The sequence below is a fragment of the Amblyomma americanum genome, chromosome 5, assembly GCF_052857255.1.
Source record: "Amblyomma americanum isolate KBUSLIRL-KWMA chromosome 5, ASM5285725v1, whole genome shotgun sequence".
NCBI classification, from domain to species: domain Eukaryota; kingdom Metazoa; phylum Arthropoda; class Arachnida; order Ixodida; family Ixodidae; genus Amblyomma; species Amblyomma americanum.
Window position 1 is genome coordinate 160,091,512 of NC_135501.1, and position 19,964 is coordinate 160,111,475.

At 44.8% G+C, this 19,964-nt stretch overlaps 2 protein-coding genes across 2 annotated transcripts; both read right to left on the reverse strand.

Moving 5' to 3' along the window:
- Positions 1 to 94: 94 nt before the first annotated feature.
- On the reverse strand, positions 95 to 10,893 carry LOC144132868 (uncharacterized). The gene is made up of 3 exons (XM_077665581.1): positions 10,738 to 10,893; positions 6,365 to 6,450; positions 95 to 826 (listed from the first exon to the last, which is right to left on the reverse strand). The coding sequence occupies exons 1-3, from the start codon at positions 10,836 to 10,838 to the stop codon at positions 258 to 260; spliced, it is 756 nt and encodes a 251-aa protein (XP_077521707.1). The 5' UTR covers positions 10,839 to 10,893; the 3' UTR covers positions 95 to 257.
- A 2,640-nt stretch (positions 10,894 to 13,533) lies between these two features.
- LOC144132869 (uncharacterized) lies at positions 13,534 to 19,716 on the reverse strand. The gene is made up of 3 exons (XM_077665582.1): positions 19,614 to 19,716; positions 16,386 to 16,471; positions 13,534 to 14,481 (listed from the first exon to the last, which is right to left on the reverse strand). The coding sequence occupies exons 2-3, from the start codon at positions 16,456 to 16,458 to the stop codon at positions 13,925 to 13,927; spliced, it is 630 nt and encodes a 209-aa protein (XP_077521708.1). The 5' UTR covers positions 16,459 to 16,471; positions 19,614 to 19,716; the 3' UTR covers positions 13,534 to 13,924.
- Between the last annotated feature and the right edge of the window lie 248 nt (positions 19,717 to 19,964).

Sequence of the window (19,964 nt, forward strand, 5' to 3'; positions counted from 1 at the left end):
AGCGTCACTTTGCAGGGCAAAATATCAATTCATTCAAGTGCGCATTTCAAAGCAGACTGCGAGCTGTTTTTTTAAATAGTAGAGCTGAAAGGACTCAATTTTTAACGAGTGGTAGTTTATTGCTTCCAAGCTCAGTGATTCTTAGCAAGCTTTCTTCCAGAGCATATTCCAGCACACTCTAGATCAATGTGTTGCTCTCGAACTTCACAGTACAAGCCAAGTAGTGGAGCCTTGGAACAGCTATGCGGGAAAGCCGGCTAAAAGACTTCCCTGCTGCCCTCCACAGCATACCGCAGTGCCTCGCGAAAATTGGGGAAAAAATTCTCTATCCAGAGTTTCAGGGGAATTGAGGGGAAGAGGCTGCTAAGGATGCTGCTTGCAATCTTTACCCCGTCACTGACACCTTCCACAATGATTGCAGCTCCGTACGTCTCCACAGGCATGATGGGATACTCGGAAGTCATCGCCAGGTATTTCTCTCCGGCGTTCCGGCTGCGTAGACGCAGGTGTACAGTGAAGCGTGAATACTCTGCTCTTAGCGACACTTTGCCCTTCTGCCCGGAGCACAACCTCCACGGAGCAGTTAACTGGACATCGCCGTCGTTGATGAAGTCCATATGGGCCATAGCCGTGCCTTTAAAGCAGTAGGGAACTACTGGCCCGTATCGTTTGATTTTGTCAATCCCGGTCGCCTGCACGCCAGCGACATCTAGGCCGGTAAAGATGGGCGTGAAGTCTTCAGGGCCGCCGGCGTGGTAAGTTTTTGGCAGCATGCTGACAATCTTGTCCACTTCCTTGTCCAAATCGATTCCAGAGAAGTCGCATTCTGTGCATAAACAAAGACAGGCACACAAAGGCCCAGTTAAGAACATAAAGACACTCCACTCCTTGAGGAAGAGCGACATAAGGTTGACACCATACACCACAAACATACTGCGCTTACAAATACCACGTGAGTGAGCTAACGAATTGGTACCGTTGCAGAAATGACAACACCAGAGTATATTTGTGAGCTCAAAGAAAATAGAAAACGTTTCATGTTGCCGCTCCTTCCCAATATACATATAGCATTTCAAACAAAAAAGTTTGCTTTCAATGTAACATTTCTCTACTACTGAATGAAACGACTTGTCACAAAAGTTGCAAACAAACTGTTTCCTCAGGATGTGTTTTCACCTTACGACTAAAGCTGCAAAAATGCTGCCATAGAATGCACTGTGGTTACTAGTCATTACTGATAGCCGGGCGTTTAACATCGACGTGCCTTGTCATTGGCCCCAAAGCCACCAGTGCCAGCTTCGGTATTCATGACAATGCTGTCCAGCTCATAATATCAGAAACATCTGCACATTTTTCTCGAAGCATGAGGACTGCTAAAATGGCACTGTGAACTATTTATTTGTGATTTTTTTTCTCATTCTTACAATCTTGCGAGCAAATCAATTTGTTTGCCGTTATTGAGCGGCTTGACGCTTCAACAAACGGCAAGAAGTCAGTATAATTTGCGACTCTTTCGGCTAGTTTCAAAATGCCGCTGCCAGCCCTGTAAGCACCTCAACGTGGCCAGACCTTCTTTACATATTTGCTCGGCGTTCAGTTGACGTCTTCTGAACGTACATTTAGAGTACTTGCTGTCCTGAGTCGCTCCTAGCCAAATAGGCTTTAGGCCAAACGTTGCCCCCACCAGCTTGCCCAAATAATTAAAGTATTCCCTAAGCCGATCGTTTAAACAACATCCTGTCTGCCCAACATGCCATGCGCCGCCAGAACGGGGGAATTCTATACACAACGCCTTTGATGCAGTCGACCCTCCTTTCAGCATGGATAACGGTACACTCAACATCGGCCGTCCTTCCTAGTTGGGAATCATGCCTTCGTTGTGCAGCTGGGCAAATATTCCTTAATTTCCTTCGAGAAGAAAACATAACATCCACTTCAAATTTGCGCCCCACTTTCTTCATACGATGACATACTGAGTGGATGTATAAAATAATCGCAATATTTTGTCGCCTGGCTGCTTCACGCTTAAGGTTAGATTTGATGATGATGATTACGGATTTTTATGGCGCAAGGGCAGCTATGGCCAAAGAGCGCCATGTCACAAGGTATTTTTTTTTCTCAAGGTGGGGTCAAAGACCCATTTCCCAAGCATTTCACCCTAAATAAGCCGAGCACCAGACCAGGGGAAAGATTGTACCCATTGTATCACCGGTGGGTACCCGGCGGCACTGGGGATCGAACCCCGCACCTCCCGCATACGAGGCGGATGTTCTACTACTTGGTCACCGCTGCGGTGTCGGCTAGATTTCCTCTTGGAAACCATTCTTCCACATAATTTTCCGATCGTACCGTCTGAAAAGCCTGCCTCCCTACGCCTGGCAATTTGGCCTTTCACACTTTTCTCTATCAGATGGAAGCAAGATTTGTCCTTTTTGTGTTTTTTTTTTGTCTTGCGGCTTTTTGTGTGCGCGTTTCATTTTGCGGGAAAATCTATTAATGTCGTCTCTCGTAATACATCTTCAGGTGAAAGGCAGCGCCGGTGCTGTTGTACTTGTTCCGTCCTCGTGTTTCTCGCGCTTTTCCATGTGGGTAATAAACCAGCTCGCCCAGCTTTCTGTTCTTCAATATATTTTACTGTAAGGTCAAACAAGACCTTACACACAGTCTTCCGGCAAGCGAACAAGCGCTAATTGTCGACGTGAGCAGCTGAGGGCAGCCACGCCTAGCGCACTGCCCTTCTCTAAACATGACGGGCGAGGGCAGCCGCGCCTACCACACTTCCCTTCCCTAAACATCGCTGTCGCGGGCAGCCACGCCTACCACACTGCCCTTCCCTAAACATGACGGGCGAGGGCAGCCGCGCCTACCACACTGCCCTTCCCTAAACATGACGGGCAAGGGCAGCCACGCCTACCACGCTGCCATTCCTAAACATGAGGGGCGATCGGGCAGCCACGCCTACCACACTGCCCTTCCCTAAATATGACGGATGAGGGCAGCCACGCCTACCACACTGCCATTCCTAAACAAGACGGGCGAGGGCAGCCACGCCTACCACACTGCCCTTCCCTAAACGTGACGGGTGGAAAACCGCTTGTACGTGAAGTCCCTTATGCACATACCTCGCACACATGCTGCAGACTGCCTCCGCCACACCACCAGTTTACCGCCTCACATTCTTACACATTTAGAGCAGAACAACTCATAACACACATTACCCCGACCCGACTGTTCCTACAGTCGAGCCAGAATATATCGAACCCCTATATTTCGAATTACTGGCTATATCGAACGCACACATTTTCACTTTAATATACTGCTTAAAAATATGCGAGATTCGTGCAGTATATAGAACTGATTCGCCAGTCCTTCGATTCATCGAAATTGGCACCGCAAATCTCCAAGTGGCGCTTCAACAAGCGCCACTTTTTCACATTTCGCCACAAGGATCACATTTCCCGAGCAGAGACGGGCACGCTGCGCGGCCTTGTCACCTGCTAGCAGTGCTATATTTGTGAAAGCGTGAGACGAAGCGAAATTCGGATGTGCTTGAAGCTGGCCGTCGAGCTCTTGCAGTCAATTTCCGCTCGATGGCGCTGCTAAGCGGTTGAGTCAACCTACTTATAACTTTAATCATAGTGGCACCGCTAATCGGGCGTGCTTAACAGCCGAACCCGTTGCAGTAACCAAATTACCTTAATTCATATCAGCGATTGTTTTAGTCTTAGTGTACTCCTAATAAGACACCTTATGATAGGCAGTGGCTAGTTACAAGAATAGACCAGTGCGTCTGTGATGCTAAGCTGATTAGGCCTAGCAACCTATGGCGAGCGGTGCGCTGCCAGCTGGCCTGTGGGTGGCACATCGCTGCGAGAGTAGCGCCATTAGCACCGGTTCAGGGTGTTGTTGCTTCTAGGCTACGGCTAAAAGCTAGCTATTGCCATTTTTATACATCAGATTATCGATATATCAAACTATTTCGCGATCCTCTTCAAGTTCGATATAGCCGAGTTTGACAGTATACTTTTTCAGCGCGACTCCTTATCAGTTTAGACAGCATGTTAAAGAACCCCAAGTGGTCGAAATTTCTGGAGCCCTTCACTACGGCGCCCCTCATAGCCTGAGTCGCTTTGGGACGTTAGACCCCCAAAAACCAAACCAAACTATGAGTTTAGACAGGAGGAGCTGGGGAACATCTTCTCTAACGAGGAATGTCTTCTTTCTACGTCCCTCAGGGCCATCTGTTCCGCACACTACCCCAACGCGGAACTTTGTTTTGTCGATCGCATAGCGTTAATACGCAGCCTCTTGAGGCGCAAAATCTTTTTTACGCCATCGTAACGCTTTCCACGTCATCTCTCGGTTCTTATAAGCAATGCGCTGCAGCGTTTTGTCGCAGCCACACGTGGCGTGCGCCACTTCTAGTCTACATCGAGAGAACCTGGGCAAATGTCAAAGCTAAACGCCCCCCTGGTTAAAAATATGGCCTTGCGTTCGTAGCGACCCAGTCGGCCAACGGGAGCAGTTTTATGCGCCCAGTTGAACAATTTCAGTGTCTCCTGAAGGCTGCCCATAACAAATAGTTACTCGTGGTATATCAAGAGAATTCTCATCAGTACTTCAAGTGGAACAGATACATGAAAGACATTTCAAGGTGCCAGCTATTTTCTAAAAGCCTTAGCAAAACAGAGAAAACAACAGCGAAGTTATTCTTATTATGCATGCATAAACAAAGTGCATTTGCCTACCAATCTCTGCGTAGGTTCGGTTTTGATTGTAGTTTCAGTTTTGATTCCCATTTTTTCAGGTTATAGAAATGCTTTTTGGACCCATAGCCAACGGATAGTACGGGTCCAAGTTCACATAGTAATAAATTCAAAAGATAGCAAATATGCAGCAGTACGCAAAGAGTATAAATACAGCAAATAGCCTTGCTATGACAACAGTTGGGAATGGAACGATAAACATACGGACATAGAGATCAATTCCACATCGAGTGGAATTAAAAAATTCTGTGGAAGAGAAAAGAAAAGGAAAATATTTTCGGGGCACAAGAGTTTCTTCTTTCAGGAGTATTTAAGTGCATCAGTGAAATTTAGTGCCTCTTTCAGAGCAATTCGTAGCGTGTTCCATGTTTTCACACCGGTAAACTACACTAAACGTTACTTTGCGTAGTTTATGGACGGGATGTTGAAATTACCCAAGGAGAGGTGCGGCCCAGTAAACCGAAGCGGGGAGTGAGGTATTCATGCATATAAGGGGCGGTTATGTGTTACAATGTTGTGAACATATAAAGATGTTTTCAAGTTGGGCAATAAATTAAATAAGATAATCATAGATTTGTGAAACAAAGGCTTGATGCAATAAAGTAGTTGGACTTACTTTTCTTAGTACGGTGTTTTTCAATTGGATAATTCGATCGAAATAGTTATTGTAAGTACTCCCTGCCTCAAGCTGTGACGCAGTGTGACGGGTGGCTTTAAACAAAAGCAAAATAGAGCATGCGCCATTTCTATAGCTCAAAGTGCTCTTGAAACTGAGGAAGGGCATGACAACCAGGCGGCAGCATCTGGCGGATTTCATCAATCTGGACTCGCAAGTGCAAGTCGCTACGAAACGTTGCACCTCGTTCGATACTTCGAAAGAATGGCACAATCCATTCAAAGTAAGACAACATCTTAAGGTCATTTTTTGTTGATATTGGGACGCTCTCACATATTTTTTTTTTGTGTGTGAAATGTGCATGCGTAGGGTCTCAAGGTTCTGATTGTATTTATTCATCTGTTTCTCATTATTTATTTATTTATCCATAGTGCAGCCCTTTCGAACCAGTATTAGGAGGGCGCGCCCCGGAGTGTGGTATTGATCAGCAGCATGGTTCAGACAAAAACCAGAGAACACAAACGCATCACAACAGACTTAATACCATCAATACCCCCTCAAATTTGCTTTTCAGGATGGCACGGTGGCTGCCTGAAAACTGGTTTTAGTCATCAATAGTTCGCAGAAGCAATTTTTAAAACGTACGCAGACCATTATGCATTTAGAAAAATTGGCTCGAAAACTCTGTGACCAGAAACAAGCAATTTTTTCTTTGGCGTTTGTGAACTGCTTCTGGCAGGCAGAATATTCGGCGTGGTGCATGCAGGCTTCAGCGAGATGTGGCGTTTACTCAAGGGCCTGAAATACACGAAATTAAGTTATCTATTTAAATCTCTTACACTGCACCACCATTTCGTATATATTTCATTGTGGTCAAGCATTTTAAACACATATAAATTTAGGCGCGCCCACTCGCAGTTCAGTGAGACTGGCTTTGTCGCTGTGAGGTCTCGACTTTTGAGTAATTTTTCATTAGGCTTACCTTCTGTCTCCAGTTCCGCTGCGGTAATTCCAAGACCGACGGTTAGAATACCAACCAAAATCTTCACAGGAGCCATGATCACTAACCTGCACAATGAAAAAACATGAACTTTAAATTACTTGAAGAACTTGAATCACTAACACTATTTTAAGCACTTTCTTTCTGTATGAGTCCAAATAGTAGATAACTGCTTTTGCCGCTTGTGCAAGCAGCGAAAACGTGAGAAGCATGCTCTGAAAAATTGCTGTGGACACCTTTCTTTTAACCGATCGCGTAATGCCGCTTGCGCACACTGGAGCATACGCAGGTTGAGTATTAATCGATGACCCTTCAATAATATTTCAGCACGCTGCTTTAGCTGCGAAAGCATTCCATCATGCTCAGTAGTCAGGTTGTTGTTTCAACGCTTTCACAATTGGTACCACAAAGTACCCTTAAAAATATTTTTATCAACTGAGTCACTTTGTCAAATGACATTTCGAAATTGGCAATTTCACATGGTGTTCCTAATCTCGCAAGGCTGCACATGCAAAAGAGGAACGAATACGCTCTCAAGTAAACGAAAATGACAAATCGAAACTGAAGTTGTGCTCTAGTAAACGGTGAGCTTGCTTGAGCATGTGCAATCCACGAAATTAAAGATTGTTCAGGACAAGCCCACCAAGAAAAGTTTCTTTTTATCGCCCATAATTCTCGTTTCATAAGCAGCTGGCGCTTAGGAATGCATTGCGTCATTGTACCTAACATTTCACTTGTCTTTCTTTACGTGGCCAAGCCCTCTGCAGCTTGTAATGAAGGTCGTATGTGTGCATTTAGAAAGCTTTTTTGTTGAACTTCCTAGGCATACCGATTTTGTTAGTGGACCTCTCCAACAAAATGGTGCCGTTTTTTTTTTGCTATTCAAACGTGGATGCGTGCCAACAGTGCGCTCTATCCAATCCGATATGTTTTTTGCAATGGAAAAGTGGCCTAGGCCATAACATAGACAAAAGAGCATTGTGGCGCTCTTGCGCTGTAATGTGTTGCGATTCTTTGGGAAGCACTTTTATACAAAAAAAGTTAGAAAAATTCCATTAAGGCGTTTTGCCTTCATATTGATCAACAAATAATTCAGAAAAGATTCCGGATCACTCATATTAACGTAATAGTCCGGTTGGCACAGCCACACTCGAAGGAAATAAGACTTGTTTTATTTCCTACGTAGCGGATGTTTCCTGTTTAGGCCTTTTTGACAAGAAAAAAGCCCTCGAACAAACCCACAATGGCGCTGTAACCTTCTTTAATAATAATAATAATTGGTTTTGGGGGAAAGGAAATGGCGCAGTATCTGTCTCATATATCGTTGGACACCTTAACCGCGCCGTAAGGGAAGGGATAAAGCAGGGAGTGAAAGAAAAGGAAGGAAGAGGTGCCGTAGTGGAGGGCTCCGGAATAATTTCGACCACCTGGGGATCTTTAACGTGCACTGACATCGCACAGCACACGGGCGCCTTAGCGTTTTTCCTCCATAAAAACGCAGCCGCCGCGGTCGGGTTCGAACCCGGGAACTCCGGAACCTTCTTTGCAATGCTCGGATATCTAGCACGTCAAAAAAGTTCAAGTAGCGTGTGTTTTATCAGTGATATATAGCGAAGATTAAAATGGCAGCGTGCGATCATCGACGGCCCTTTGCCTAAAGCTCATTCAGCCGAACTTTCTCAATCTTCCTGCTGTCTCACCTGAAATGCTAGATCAACAAGGTCGTCTTTTTCCACGTGGATCATCGGCGAAAATGCAGCAATTGTGCCTATAGTATTCTATAGATCAGAATTTGATGGTTTTCAAAGTACAGTAGACAAGACTGACGGAAGCATAGCCACTTTCTTTGCCTTGGGATTCTTCGATTTACCTAGGAGCCATTTCGCCAATGCACTTTGCGTTCACTCAGAATGCGTTCCTTAGCCTTCTTCGGTATACGGAGCCCTGATCCCAGCTGCCACATGCCTCGCTCAAGACTTGTTTTCCTGAATGCACCTTGGAAGATTTTGCTAAAACTATTTGTGTTTCTGCAGGCAGCATTTGTTAAAATTTAAGGATCTGGGTTCTCACTCTTGGACCGTTATGCCCGATAGAAGCAGGGGGACATGCGTTGCGAAAAGGAGGAGGAGGGGAGAAGGGGGGACATATGGTTGCAAAAATTGGTTCTTGGACATTAAGGGCCGACGAATGGGGCCGTGGGCGACCACCCAGGTTAGGTTGTAGCTCGACAAGAGACGGCTGTTATCCTGCAAGCTGCTTAGCATGATTGACTGCTCTATCTCTCAAGTTCTCCTAGGGTTAAGTTTCTTGATAGCTGTAGTCGCCGTCGTTTTCGCTTGTACTACGATTTCATGTTTATAAAAGTGACCTTGAAATTACTATGTCTCTGAATTTATTCCCGCACAAATGAATAGTGTACACGGAGATAAATAAAAGCAGTTTTTTGTACGCAAGGATATCGGCTAAGCGTATTATTCAGGAAAATTTCTTAAAGCTTCGGTTTAGCCATTTAGCCACAAAATTGTTTTCGAAAAATTAATTTATTTGTGACAGAAAAGTACCTCAGCTTAGTCAGAGCTGAAGTTGGTGGAACTAAGATCGCGCGCTGTGACCAAAGAGAATTTCTGTTCGCAGATCGTCATGTGGCGACTAGTCGCTGGATGTGATAGATCTGAAGCCGAATTGAGCTGAAAGTGTGTGATGGCTTCCATAAAGGCGGAGCAGGACAAAAACGTTGAAACTTTCAATTAGCACGAGTCTACGTTTTAAGTACTGTTTCAGATACGCACAGACAGCACCAATCTGTTAAGCAAATAGATGGGACAAGTTTCCCCAATGCTGTTGTCGACATCAACCTCTAGAGCACTGGTAAGATGTTCTCCAAAGCATGACTGCCTTTGTGGCGCATACATTGCCACCCTGGCGGCCCAATTGTCGCTTCGCTGTTAACCACACTCGAATGTATAGTCACGGAGTTTAAAAGTTTCTCGTACAATTTTCTCTGGCGAGCACACCATATCCGTGTGATTTAAGACCTGATCGCGCACACTAACAGAGCGGTATTTTGAAGAGAACGAACGGTCTTAGCGACAATGACTTTCGTGGCCCCCTTTACGTGGTCAATCTAAAGGGCATCCAGTCGTAGAATAGCTGACCACTTAGCTGCGACCATATTTTGAAACGTTCTTCTCCAGCACGTAAGAATTTCCGGCTAGCTGCTATCGGCGTTGTCGCTTCTCGCATGTTGAAAAATAACGGCGTTCGTTATCCTCCGCTGTGAACTACAAGCCACTGAGATGCCTACACTTCGCCACCTGGCAGCCATCCCCTGGCAAGTCCTGTAACCTGCTAGTTCAATTGCTATCTGCCCACCTTTGCAGGCAACATTTGTCCTTATCCAATTAAATGGATATGAATTGCCACCTCCCCTGGTAATAAGTAAAGTCTATTATATTCACTTAAATTGGTACCTGCTCAACGTGCAGGTGGTGATTAAATATATTCAGTAGCAGCCATGGTCTTCCGGATGACGCTGTAGATTACATGGTGCAATTCATTGTTGTTATAACATTGTTACATCTACTACACTGTTAAAACAGCTGTTGTCGTAACAGCTATTGTTATAAGAAGATTGTTATGACAGCTATAACAATACTGTAACATCATTCGCTGTAAAAACGCGTCCTGTAAGCAAGAAGGTAATAACCACCCTCACAATGACTACAAAGAGAATAATATTACAGAGAACATGCCCAACTCCTTGTTTGTCATAATGGCACACTTTATTCTCTTACAATCACTGTTTCTCTTAGTGAGCGCTTCATTGCAGACCGAACTTCGGATCACTCAATACAGCCTAGCAAGCTAGCTACTGCATCATTCATTTTCTGATGGACTTGAAAGCATCTAGACCAAATATAAATCAGAGCAGTTCCAGCGGAAGGGACATTTTCGCTACCCACTTGGGGAGCTTACTAAGAACCCTACAAACAATGATGTTAATGTTACTGATTCTGGACATTATTGCGTGGCTCAGATACACACTCAAGAGAGCTTAACACGATCTTTTTTCCTACTCCGTAAGTTATATTATTTTCAATTACGGGCTGCGTTTGTAGTGTGTAATACTTTAATTTTATCAGCCTGTCTACCTTCCGTCTGGATAGTGACGCGGAAGACTTTCTCAGCCCTTTTAGGACATTAAAATTTGCGAAAGTTGGGCCGTCTGTGTCAAAGAATTCAGACAACAAACTGGTGATATATCATGGTTGATGCATAAGCGCACAAGTTCAGCTTTCGCGTAGTTAATGTGGGACGCAATCTCCAATTCATGCATTGCTTGCACAACTACTTACTTTTCGGCGCCTCTTAGAGCAAGTGGTTCTTCCGAACTCTGTAGGCTGAGCGGAATGGAAATAAAGCTTGGCGGTGGGCGCACTCTCTCGTACGAAAACATGATAAGAGGCCAATCATAAATTTTTAGACGCCGTGGATCGCTAGCTTCCGCCGACAAGCCGCAAGGCGTTGCGACATACACGTGACGCCAGAAAATGCCACTCGTTACACTCTTAAATGAGGCTTCCTGCGACGCCACATCCGCTGTGCTTCTGATAGGAATATGAAGCGCGCACTGGAAGCTTTAATTTTAAGAAAAGAGACCCGGTCAGGCCATTAGTTAAACAGTAAACAGTCATGCAGCGCGCATTATTCAATATAATGGCGCGAACAACGGAATTTATTCTTAAGTAGCAGCACCCGTGGCTCTAGAAAAAGAATACACAGCGAGGTCTGCCTATCTTTGTTTTTCAAAAGTCCACCTCAAGTTTAATTGGTTTTTCTGCTGGGGTGAAAACACGCCGCCCCAAGCAGCATATTGTTGTATTGAACGTTTTTTGTGTATTATGATATGAAGTGCATAAATTGGCGTTTCTTGGTTCTATCTTCTTTACTAAGCTATTGAATTTCAATATGCATGGCTAGAGGCAGTGCTCAGTTTGCCTCCGGAAAAAATAAAACGCACTAATAATGAAGCAATTGGTCGTTTACATGGGGCCGAATTCGATCTGCATACGTTATCTATTTCACATTTCAGGTTCATCTAGTCCCGGAACTGGTCACAGCAGTTCGGTGACGTTGCCGCGGCTTTAAAGCTTCAGCGGGAAGTGATCGTGCCATTGGCTCATGGGCGGACGGACCTCCCCATTGGCTCCATATCGCAGCCAATAGTGAGTCGGTGAGTGCGGCGAGTTTAGATGATTACCTTCGACGTGGGGACCCGCTAGCTTGGGATTTGTGTCAATGACCGCTTTCTGTTTTCGCCCCAAACTGCCGTCGCACTGACGTCATGCCAAATGAAAAAGAAAAAAATACCTGTTGCCATATCGTATTTTATTAGCTGATTATTTCTCATTGTCTATTTCACGTCCAATCTGCCCTCTGTCAGTGGTGACTCCAGTATACCCGCAGCTTTCAAGCATCTATGGCAAGCGATTCTGCCACTGGGTGGTTGTTCACCAGAGCATAAGAAGTTGACGCATAAATATACAGCGATTGCGCTGTGCATTCCCGTGACTGCGCAAATGTCGAAAGGGCCCAGTAATCTAAACAGTGAACTTCTTCCTAATGTCCGCATACTGCATATATCAAGTGATTTTTTTTTCTTTTATAGATTTTATATAGAGGATAGGTGTGTACTATCCTGCTGTATAGATTATTTCAAAAACTTCTGACATATATTATCTCTAAAGATGTACGGCAGGACGCTGCTGCGAATACCGACAAGCGCTGAGTATCAAAGCGGTAAAAAAACACCAAAATTGTCCCCATTCGTAACAACCTGAGAAATATACAGTGGCCTTTTTGCAAAGTTCCGCTCTTTACTTCCCTTGCTTTGCTGCATCCCAAGCAGCACAGGCAATTGGTCCAGTAATGGAAATTGATGGCTTTACCCTGTCCCTTTATAGAACAGGCCTTTACAAGCAAATTTCCAATATTTGGCCCATTACATGTGCTGCTTGGGATATGCCTGGTGCAAGCTAAAGAACATTATTAATCTTTATTGAGAACGAAACCACAGCTTAACACTAGATATCACAATAGATAACACAAAGATATCAAAATCAGCATACATTTGTGGTATAACCCACACTATGCAGCATGTGCCCAGTGTAAGCGCACGTAAGACTAACGTTGGCTGCTTCCTTGCAGGGTTTCCAAAGCACGCCACTCCCTCTGGACTTACTGCTAGGCCCTTATCCTCAGAATTGGAAAGCTGTCAAGGCAATGCGTCAGTTTTCACTTTTTTTGAGTGACATTGGTCTTGTTTCTTGATTGTGATGTCAAAAACTGTGTTTGTATAGATTTCCACCTCTCTCCTCACCACATCATCACCCATCAACACCCTGTTTCTTCTCCTCCTCCCCTTTCCCAGTGCAGAGTAGCAGGACTGATGCTCATCTTTTGGGCCAACCTGCGTACCCCTCCATTCAAAAAAATTATTCATCCATCATCCATCATGCACATCTCTGCAATGTGCGGACATAAAAGGACACAAATGACCACAGCTGAAAGTTTTATCTACAGCTAGGATAAAAGTGCATATAGTTATGCAGAAAATAGCATGTGTACAAATGAAGCTGTTCATCAGTGAAACAAGAAAAAGGATAAAGAATTTTTTTTATTAATAGTGTTGATTACACTGGGATTAAGGAGTGCAAGCATCGCTGGATAGGAAATAATTCAACTGAAAATAATGCAAATGGAAAATTAAGAGTGAAAAGCCACTTACATGCGGCCGGATAGATTCGAAAACCTGACGTCCGCATTTCACGTACGGCGATATACCAAACTGAGTTACTCGGCCAGCTGTCGCGCCTTTTGCTTCCGTGTGTACTCTTCCTTTATGAACGTAGAGGAAAAGTACCGAGCCTCTTCATTCCTTGTCATTGTGTTATCAAAGGTCTGTACTGTATGTGTTTAAAATAGTCAGTGTTCCGTGTAGCCATTTAACAGTATTTAGGCCTGAAAGCAAACTACTACGAAAAAACTTTTGTTCAAACGCGGCATTCCATTGAGCTATAGTATTAGTCAGTCTGTCTGTCTGTCTGCAAGTCAGTCAGTCAGTCAGTCAGTCAATCAATCAATCAATCAATCTATCGGTAAGTGATTTATTTTTCTGAAATAAAGAAGGGGACACAGAAATAAAAGTTCGCAAGCTTGACAGAAATCCTGCCCTTTTCTCCAACAGGGCGGTACGGGACACAAACAGCAAGATATCATTTTTTACACAAACAGGAAGTAGAGACAAAGAAAGAGACATCATAATGAATCTGCTCAACGCGGGAAGGTGCAAGTTACCATCGAAAGTACGTGCTATTAAAGAAATCCAGCGAAGAAAACCAACTATCTAAGCACAAACCTTTGCCATGTGGTTGGAACACAATATCTTACTAACCAAGCAAGGAGCCGTACATCGAGCATGAATTACGTTCAGCTTTGGCTTTCTGCTTCTGATGGCCCTCGGCAACTTTTTACTAGCAAAGTTTACTCGAAGGCTTCCTGCAGTGCCTTGCGGATGGCACCACGCAGGTAGATAAAGAAGTAGTCGTTCCATACACGGTGAGTCAATCCCGACAAGAAGGTGCTGAGGGCATCAGTGGCTACCTCCACTTGTTTACCGGCTCCATGAATGATAATCTTTGGGTTTTCCGTGGAGATCGACAAAACGGGTCCGACGTACGAGAGCTTAACGTCCTGTCCGGCTCCACCTGAGGCTACGCTAAAAAGAACAGTGAAGCGAGACACTCTGGCGGAGATCGTCAGAGTCCCTTCTCTCCCGCTGCACAGTCTCCACGGTAAGGAGAGCACGGCGTCTCCCTCGTTGAGCAGCTCCACGTTTAGGAGGCGCTTCTCCCCGGCGCAGTATGGCACGAGCGGTCCGAGTTGTCTCAGTCTGTTGAGGCCAGTCACATTCAGAGGGCCCGTCTCGACACCTTCGAAAGCTCTTCGGAATTCGTGGACGTAAGGTACATGGCTTTCAGGCAACTTTGAGAGGAACTTGTTCACAGCGCTGTCCAAGTCCCAGCCTTTAAAGTCGCAGGCTGCGGAATGGAAGAGCGTTACATTTCTTCTGGCATTTGCTAAAGGGCTACATTTGGTAAACTGTTATGTTTTTTTTGCGTAGCAAAAGCGGAAAATTGTACAGAATGAGAAAACTACAACGGCTAAGGTAAGGCTTAGCACGATGAAACAGAAGCTACTTCTCACTTCTCTGTGACTTCAATAGAATACTTTCTATACTTAATCACATGTTTAGAATGTGGCAGTTCCGTCGATTGTCCGGCCACGGCCAAGAAGTTAGCAAAGCCGTACGCTTCCTTGCTTACTACTGCGAAAATCGCCAATATAAGCTGTGCTTATCGCAAACCACATAAAGCGAGGCAAATACCCGTGCTACACCCGTGTTCGGTGCAATTTTAGTGCACGTTAAAAATCCCTAGGTGGTGTAATAATTTGCACCAACCACAAACGCACCTTTTCTACCCTCTTTCACATTCCTTCCCTTCCTGATGGCGCGGTCGGGGTGTCCACCGAGATGCGAGACATTTGCTAAGTCATTATTTTTCATCGATAACCAACTTACGCTGAATATTTGCTGGGATTAATGGTTACACCCGCTTTATGCAGTAATAAAGGTCCTATGCCCGACGTGAAAAAATCTACGTTTACGCGATACGATACACGAAATCGTTGTCAGCAATTGCTGAAAGGGTCCTTCTCTCTGTTGTTCGCACAGATGACGCTACTGCTCGCCTCGCCGAGCACCCTGAACTGCCACCAGGTCTTCCTCATTTGCTTACGGTGACGTCGCTCTAAGTTAGCAGTAGATAGTAGACACCTCTGTAAGTCACCCAAAAAGGTGAACGGAGCGAGCGCGTGGCGGCAGCGCTTTTTGTAGTGCCTATCGCCGCACAGTGCGTCATGCTCACACCCTCTCCAGGAGTAGCACACGCATCACAGGACAGTATTTGGACGCTCCAAAACGCTAGTTGCTTTCCGCCCCGCCAGGGGCGCTGATCAATAATTTCTTCACTCAAACTGTTAGTGACGACGGACGCCACGTGACCATGACAGATTGTTGTGGTCCTTCTAACATAAAACGCATTCTCATTGCCTCTTGCTAACTGCACTGGCTTTTAAAGATGTTCCTCAAGAAGAAATTGGGTGAGTGTAGTCATAGGAGGCCGCGGCCGCCCAAAGTGCTTCCACCACAAATTAGGCGGAGGCTTCGGACATAATATTAATAATAATAATTGGTTTTTGGGGAAAGGAAATGGCGCAGTATCTGTCTCATATATCGTTGGACACCAGAACCGCGCCGTAAAGGAAGGGATAAAGGGGGGAGTGAAAGAAGAAAGGAAGAAAGAGGTGCCGTAGTGGAGGGCTCCGGAATAATTTCAACCAGCTTGGGATCTTTAACGTGCACTGACATCGCACAGCACACGGGCGCCTAAGCGTTTTTCCTCCATAAGGAGGCTTCGGACAGCGGGTGCTCTTTGATGTCGAGGAGCAGTTATACTGCTCCCGCAGCAAAAATTATATGCACCATTTTGAAAAGCATTAGAAGAAATCTTCAATGCAGTCAAGTTTCAGGGAAACATATGTTGCTCAAGAAACGTGCGCTAAAAAGTTTCTTATTCACGAAATCGGCAAGCAAAATCACTGAAATGAGGTTACACCATGCTACCTTCATTTTTGGTGTGCGGTGGAACCGGGCCGGAGGAGTACAAAACAAATCTTCGAATTTGAAAGCATCGAAACCTTCTCCTAAGGCACCATTGAAACTCGGAGAGAAACCGCGTGGAGGTTATGAATGTACTGATATTGATTGAGGAATGTGAGACACAATGGATTTATTTGAGATATTTTGGAACCACGTTTTCTGCATACTCAAGCACTGAAGACACTGATAGTTTAAATAAACTTGCCGTCAGAGGCTTCTTACCTGGATTATAGGTTGTAGCAATGACTGGCAGGAAAACGCTAAGTGCAGTAACCAGTGCAGTCACGAGCGCCATAATTGCTTGCAGGCTGCGAGAACAGAAGAGAAAAAATGCTGAAAAGGTGTGCGTATGAGCGGGGGGGGGGGGGGGGCTTAGATAACCTTATTATCTTTATTGATCAACCAGCTTGGAATGCTTGTTCAGATGATTCTAGACGCATCCAAATTGCTTTACACTAACCCAATTTTTTGGCTACGCCAGCTAGAACACTGGCTACGTTAACCACTCAGACCACCCATTTAACTCCCAGGCTGTGTTAAAACGTCTTCAGGGCACCTAGAAAGCTACTGCAGTAAGGGGCCTGCTTGCTGTTCCGCGAAATGACATTTTTTTATGCGAAGTTATAGAATATTAGGACTGGCTTTTAAAAAGTTAGAGGTCGTCCGTGTTTTAACGCGACTCTTAAGAACACACGGACCTGCGACGAGCGCGTGTCACCAACAGGCACGCGGGTTGGGAAATTGATGACACCTGATGGGAACAGCATATGTCGTATCTTTACCTATAGCGCGGCAGTGACAAACAACGGCGCAAGTTTCCACGCCAATCCGCACTAATGCTCGCATTTCCTTACTTAGCTATAACGCCCTGTTTCTCGTAGAATTTGTGAAAGGTGGACAGCACCTCTGACTATTCCTGGGGAACATAAATCTCAGTTCTCCAATGAAAAATTACGATGGCTGCATCAGCAGGTGTGCCGACCGGTAAGGGACAAAGCATGTTTCCGTGTGCCGCCGCTTCATGACGACAAAATTGGTGCTGCTGTTCTCCGCCCGGCGCTTCGGTGCGGATTGTGTCGGGATTGCATTTGGCTTTTCGCACACCCAACTCTGGCTCACAATGTTACTGTTTTTGTTGATTATCAGTAGACACTGGAGTTGAAGCAGATATCCACTATTTGGCAATGAAACGCTAAAGGTAAGAGAAAGACGCTACTTTATTTCCTTGTTTCCGTTGCTTCTAGAACAATACATTTCGTAACAGGCCGAATGTTTTATGCTAAAAATGAGGAAAAGATGCTTATAACCAGCTTAAATCCGGCGCGCAAGCCTGCCTAAATTTTCATTGCTTTTGTGCCATAGCATCATCAAGCTGTGAAACACTACGAATAAAACATGCTTCTCTCGTCGTACGTACGGCTACCTATTTGTGGTCGCGGTGCAAGCAGCAGTGGTTGTATATTTAATATACGACTGTAGAAAGTGGGAAAGCACTTCGCCAGCGTTTAGAGGGTGTGGGCAATGATACTTTTGAAGCGAAAAGCTTCACTACGCTAGGTAAAGCAGTCGTCGCGTAGGCCGGATAATTACCTTGAACGGCCAAGGATAGCCGTGTATGACCAATTGTGGTACAGTTATGGTGTCGAACCCTTGACCTTGACCAATGATATTTAGTTGACCTTTGAACTTTGACATTGGGTGACCTTTAATTAGATCTTTGACTTTAAGAACATCCGATTGGGTCATGAGAAGCCACTAGATGGCATCCGATTAGGGTGTCGTAAGACCATGTGATACCACGTCACAGCTACGTGGTCGTGTAGGTATATATAGAACGGCTGACGTGCTCGCCTAGGTGGCTCAGTGGTTAAGGCGCTCGTCTACTGAGCCGGAGCACCCGGGTTCGAACCCGACTGCGACGGCAGCGTTTCGTTGGAGGCGAAACACAAAAAGGCCCCCGTGTGCTGTGTGATGTCCGTGCACGTTAAAGATCCCCAGGTGGTCGAAATGATTCCAGAAACCTCCTCCACCACGGCACCTCTCTCTTCTTTCCCTCCCTCCTTTATCCCTTCCCTCACGGCGCGGTTCGGGTGTCCACCGAGATATGTGAGGCAGTTACCGTGCCATTTCCGTTCCTAGAAACCAATTTTGATTTTCTCTGTCGCGAGCGTATAGAGGAATGTCATTGACAAGCCTCAGACGCTTAGCAAGCGAGCTTGCTTTTCGATGTATTCCAGGGTTAGCCAAGTTAAGCCACTGCCAATTTTTTGTTCAATGCGCGTAAGTTGTGACAGGATGCAGTGTCCTGCAGGTTATACCCTTTGTCATCATGCTTGGTTCATAATGTGACTAGGAATGACTGCACACTGATATTTATGCAGAACTCGAGTAAAAAATGCCGCAGTTTCATTCTTAGCTAACATTTCCCAATTTGTTTTTAAATTTTACCTTTTAGAGCACTTTAGGTATATTTACCTTTTTCTCAAATTTTTTAACTTTGCTATTATTTAGTTCATTTCTCTTCAAAGTAAAATAAAGGGTAAGAGCATCCTTGGAATTTCCCTCGTGTACCAAATCAGGCCCGGCTCCACATAATAACGTATTATTTGAGGGTTCGTAAACCACCAAAGCGCACCTAGTTATTTTTCATAAAATCTATTTGGTATAGGGAGGATATTCAAAATACCAACATCTTTGTACATGGAAACATTGTATCTGCTAGACTACGTAAACACTCAGAAGGAATATGCCGAATAGGGATTAAGTGAGGATATTTCTATTTTCACATTTCTTTAAAGCTCCGGGAAAATTCAGTTTCAGGAAAGTTTGCTCTTCAAATTCCTTCAAAAAAGGAAAGTTCTCCGAATGTAACATGATTAAATCTAATCGGTTAGTTTGTTTTAACGTGTCTCATTCGTTAATTGAATTTGACCAGCTAGGTCTACTAAACATACCCCTAAATCTCAGTGCCAGAAAATTTCTACCCTGAGCACCCCTAATATATGAGCACAATGGCCGAGATCGAATGAGAGACATTGTAGTATGCAGTGAAACACCACAGCCACTGAACTATCGGGGCAGGCTCATACAAGCACATACCTATAAGTGTACATCGATTGCATCGAGAGGTTCAGAAATGTCTCTCCCGAAATGGCGTAAATAAGTGAACAATAGAATCTGAGATGATTACGTTGGCCATCTAGCAGAATGCTTTTTAAGTATAATAAACGTAATTATAATAAACGTAAGTAGATAAATAAGGAGACTCTGTGGAAAAGGTTACTTTGTGAATATACAAGAAAATCCAAACAGTAACAATTTAGGTTAATATAATTTTTTTTAATACTTGGAGGCTACACCTAAGAATGTGACTCGCTAGTTGATCAATACAGTCGACAAACATAAAGCATACTATACTAAGTTAAAATGCAGTAGAATCAAAAAGCCTACCGTTTACTCCTTTTCGTTCAAAGGCGAACGTCCATAGACTGCGTAAAGTGTGTCGGGTCTGTTCTGCAGTCTTCAAGAAGGCTGACAACACGGCATGCTTGCGACTGTTTATATGTAGCCGGAGCGTGCTGCTTTCCGTCGATAAGACTGAATCTAAGGCGCTGGTGCAAAGACAAGAGCGCGTGCACCATTACGTCCTGCCTTCAAGAAAGCCTCGATCAGTCACCCCGGATTCTTTAATGTTACATCCGCGACAATATCAACTGCACCCGGAGAGATACATCCGTCAGGCACAGCAGCTGATTGTCGAAACGCGGGGTAGTGATTAGGCTGCTTCCCTTATTTCTTCTT

Excerpts from the sequence above, each read along its gene's own strand:
- LOC144132868 (XM_077665581.1), bottom strand. The coding sequence starts at position 10,838 with ATGTTTTCGTACGAGAGAGTGCGCCCACCGCCAAGCTTTATTTCCATT. Across the intron at positions 6,451-10,737 it reads GCTCTAAGAGGCGCCGAAAA|GTTAGTGATCATGGCTCCTG; the intron begins GTAAGTAGTTGT and ends TTCATTGTGCAG. Across the intron at positions 827-6,364 it reads AGCGGAACTGGAGACAGAAG|AATGCGACTTCTCTGGAATC; the intron begins GTAAGCCTAATG and ends GTTTATGCACAG.
- LOC144132869 (XM_077665582.1), bottom strand. The coding sequence starts at position 16,458 with ATGGCGCTCGTGACTGCACTGGTTACTGCACTTAGCGTTTTCCTGCCA. Across the intron at positions 14,482-16,385 it reads TGCTACAACCTATAATCCAG|CCTGCGACTTTAAAGGCTGG; the intron begins GTAAGAAGCCTC and ends TCCATTCCGCAG.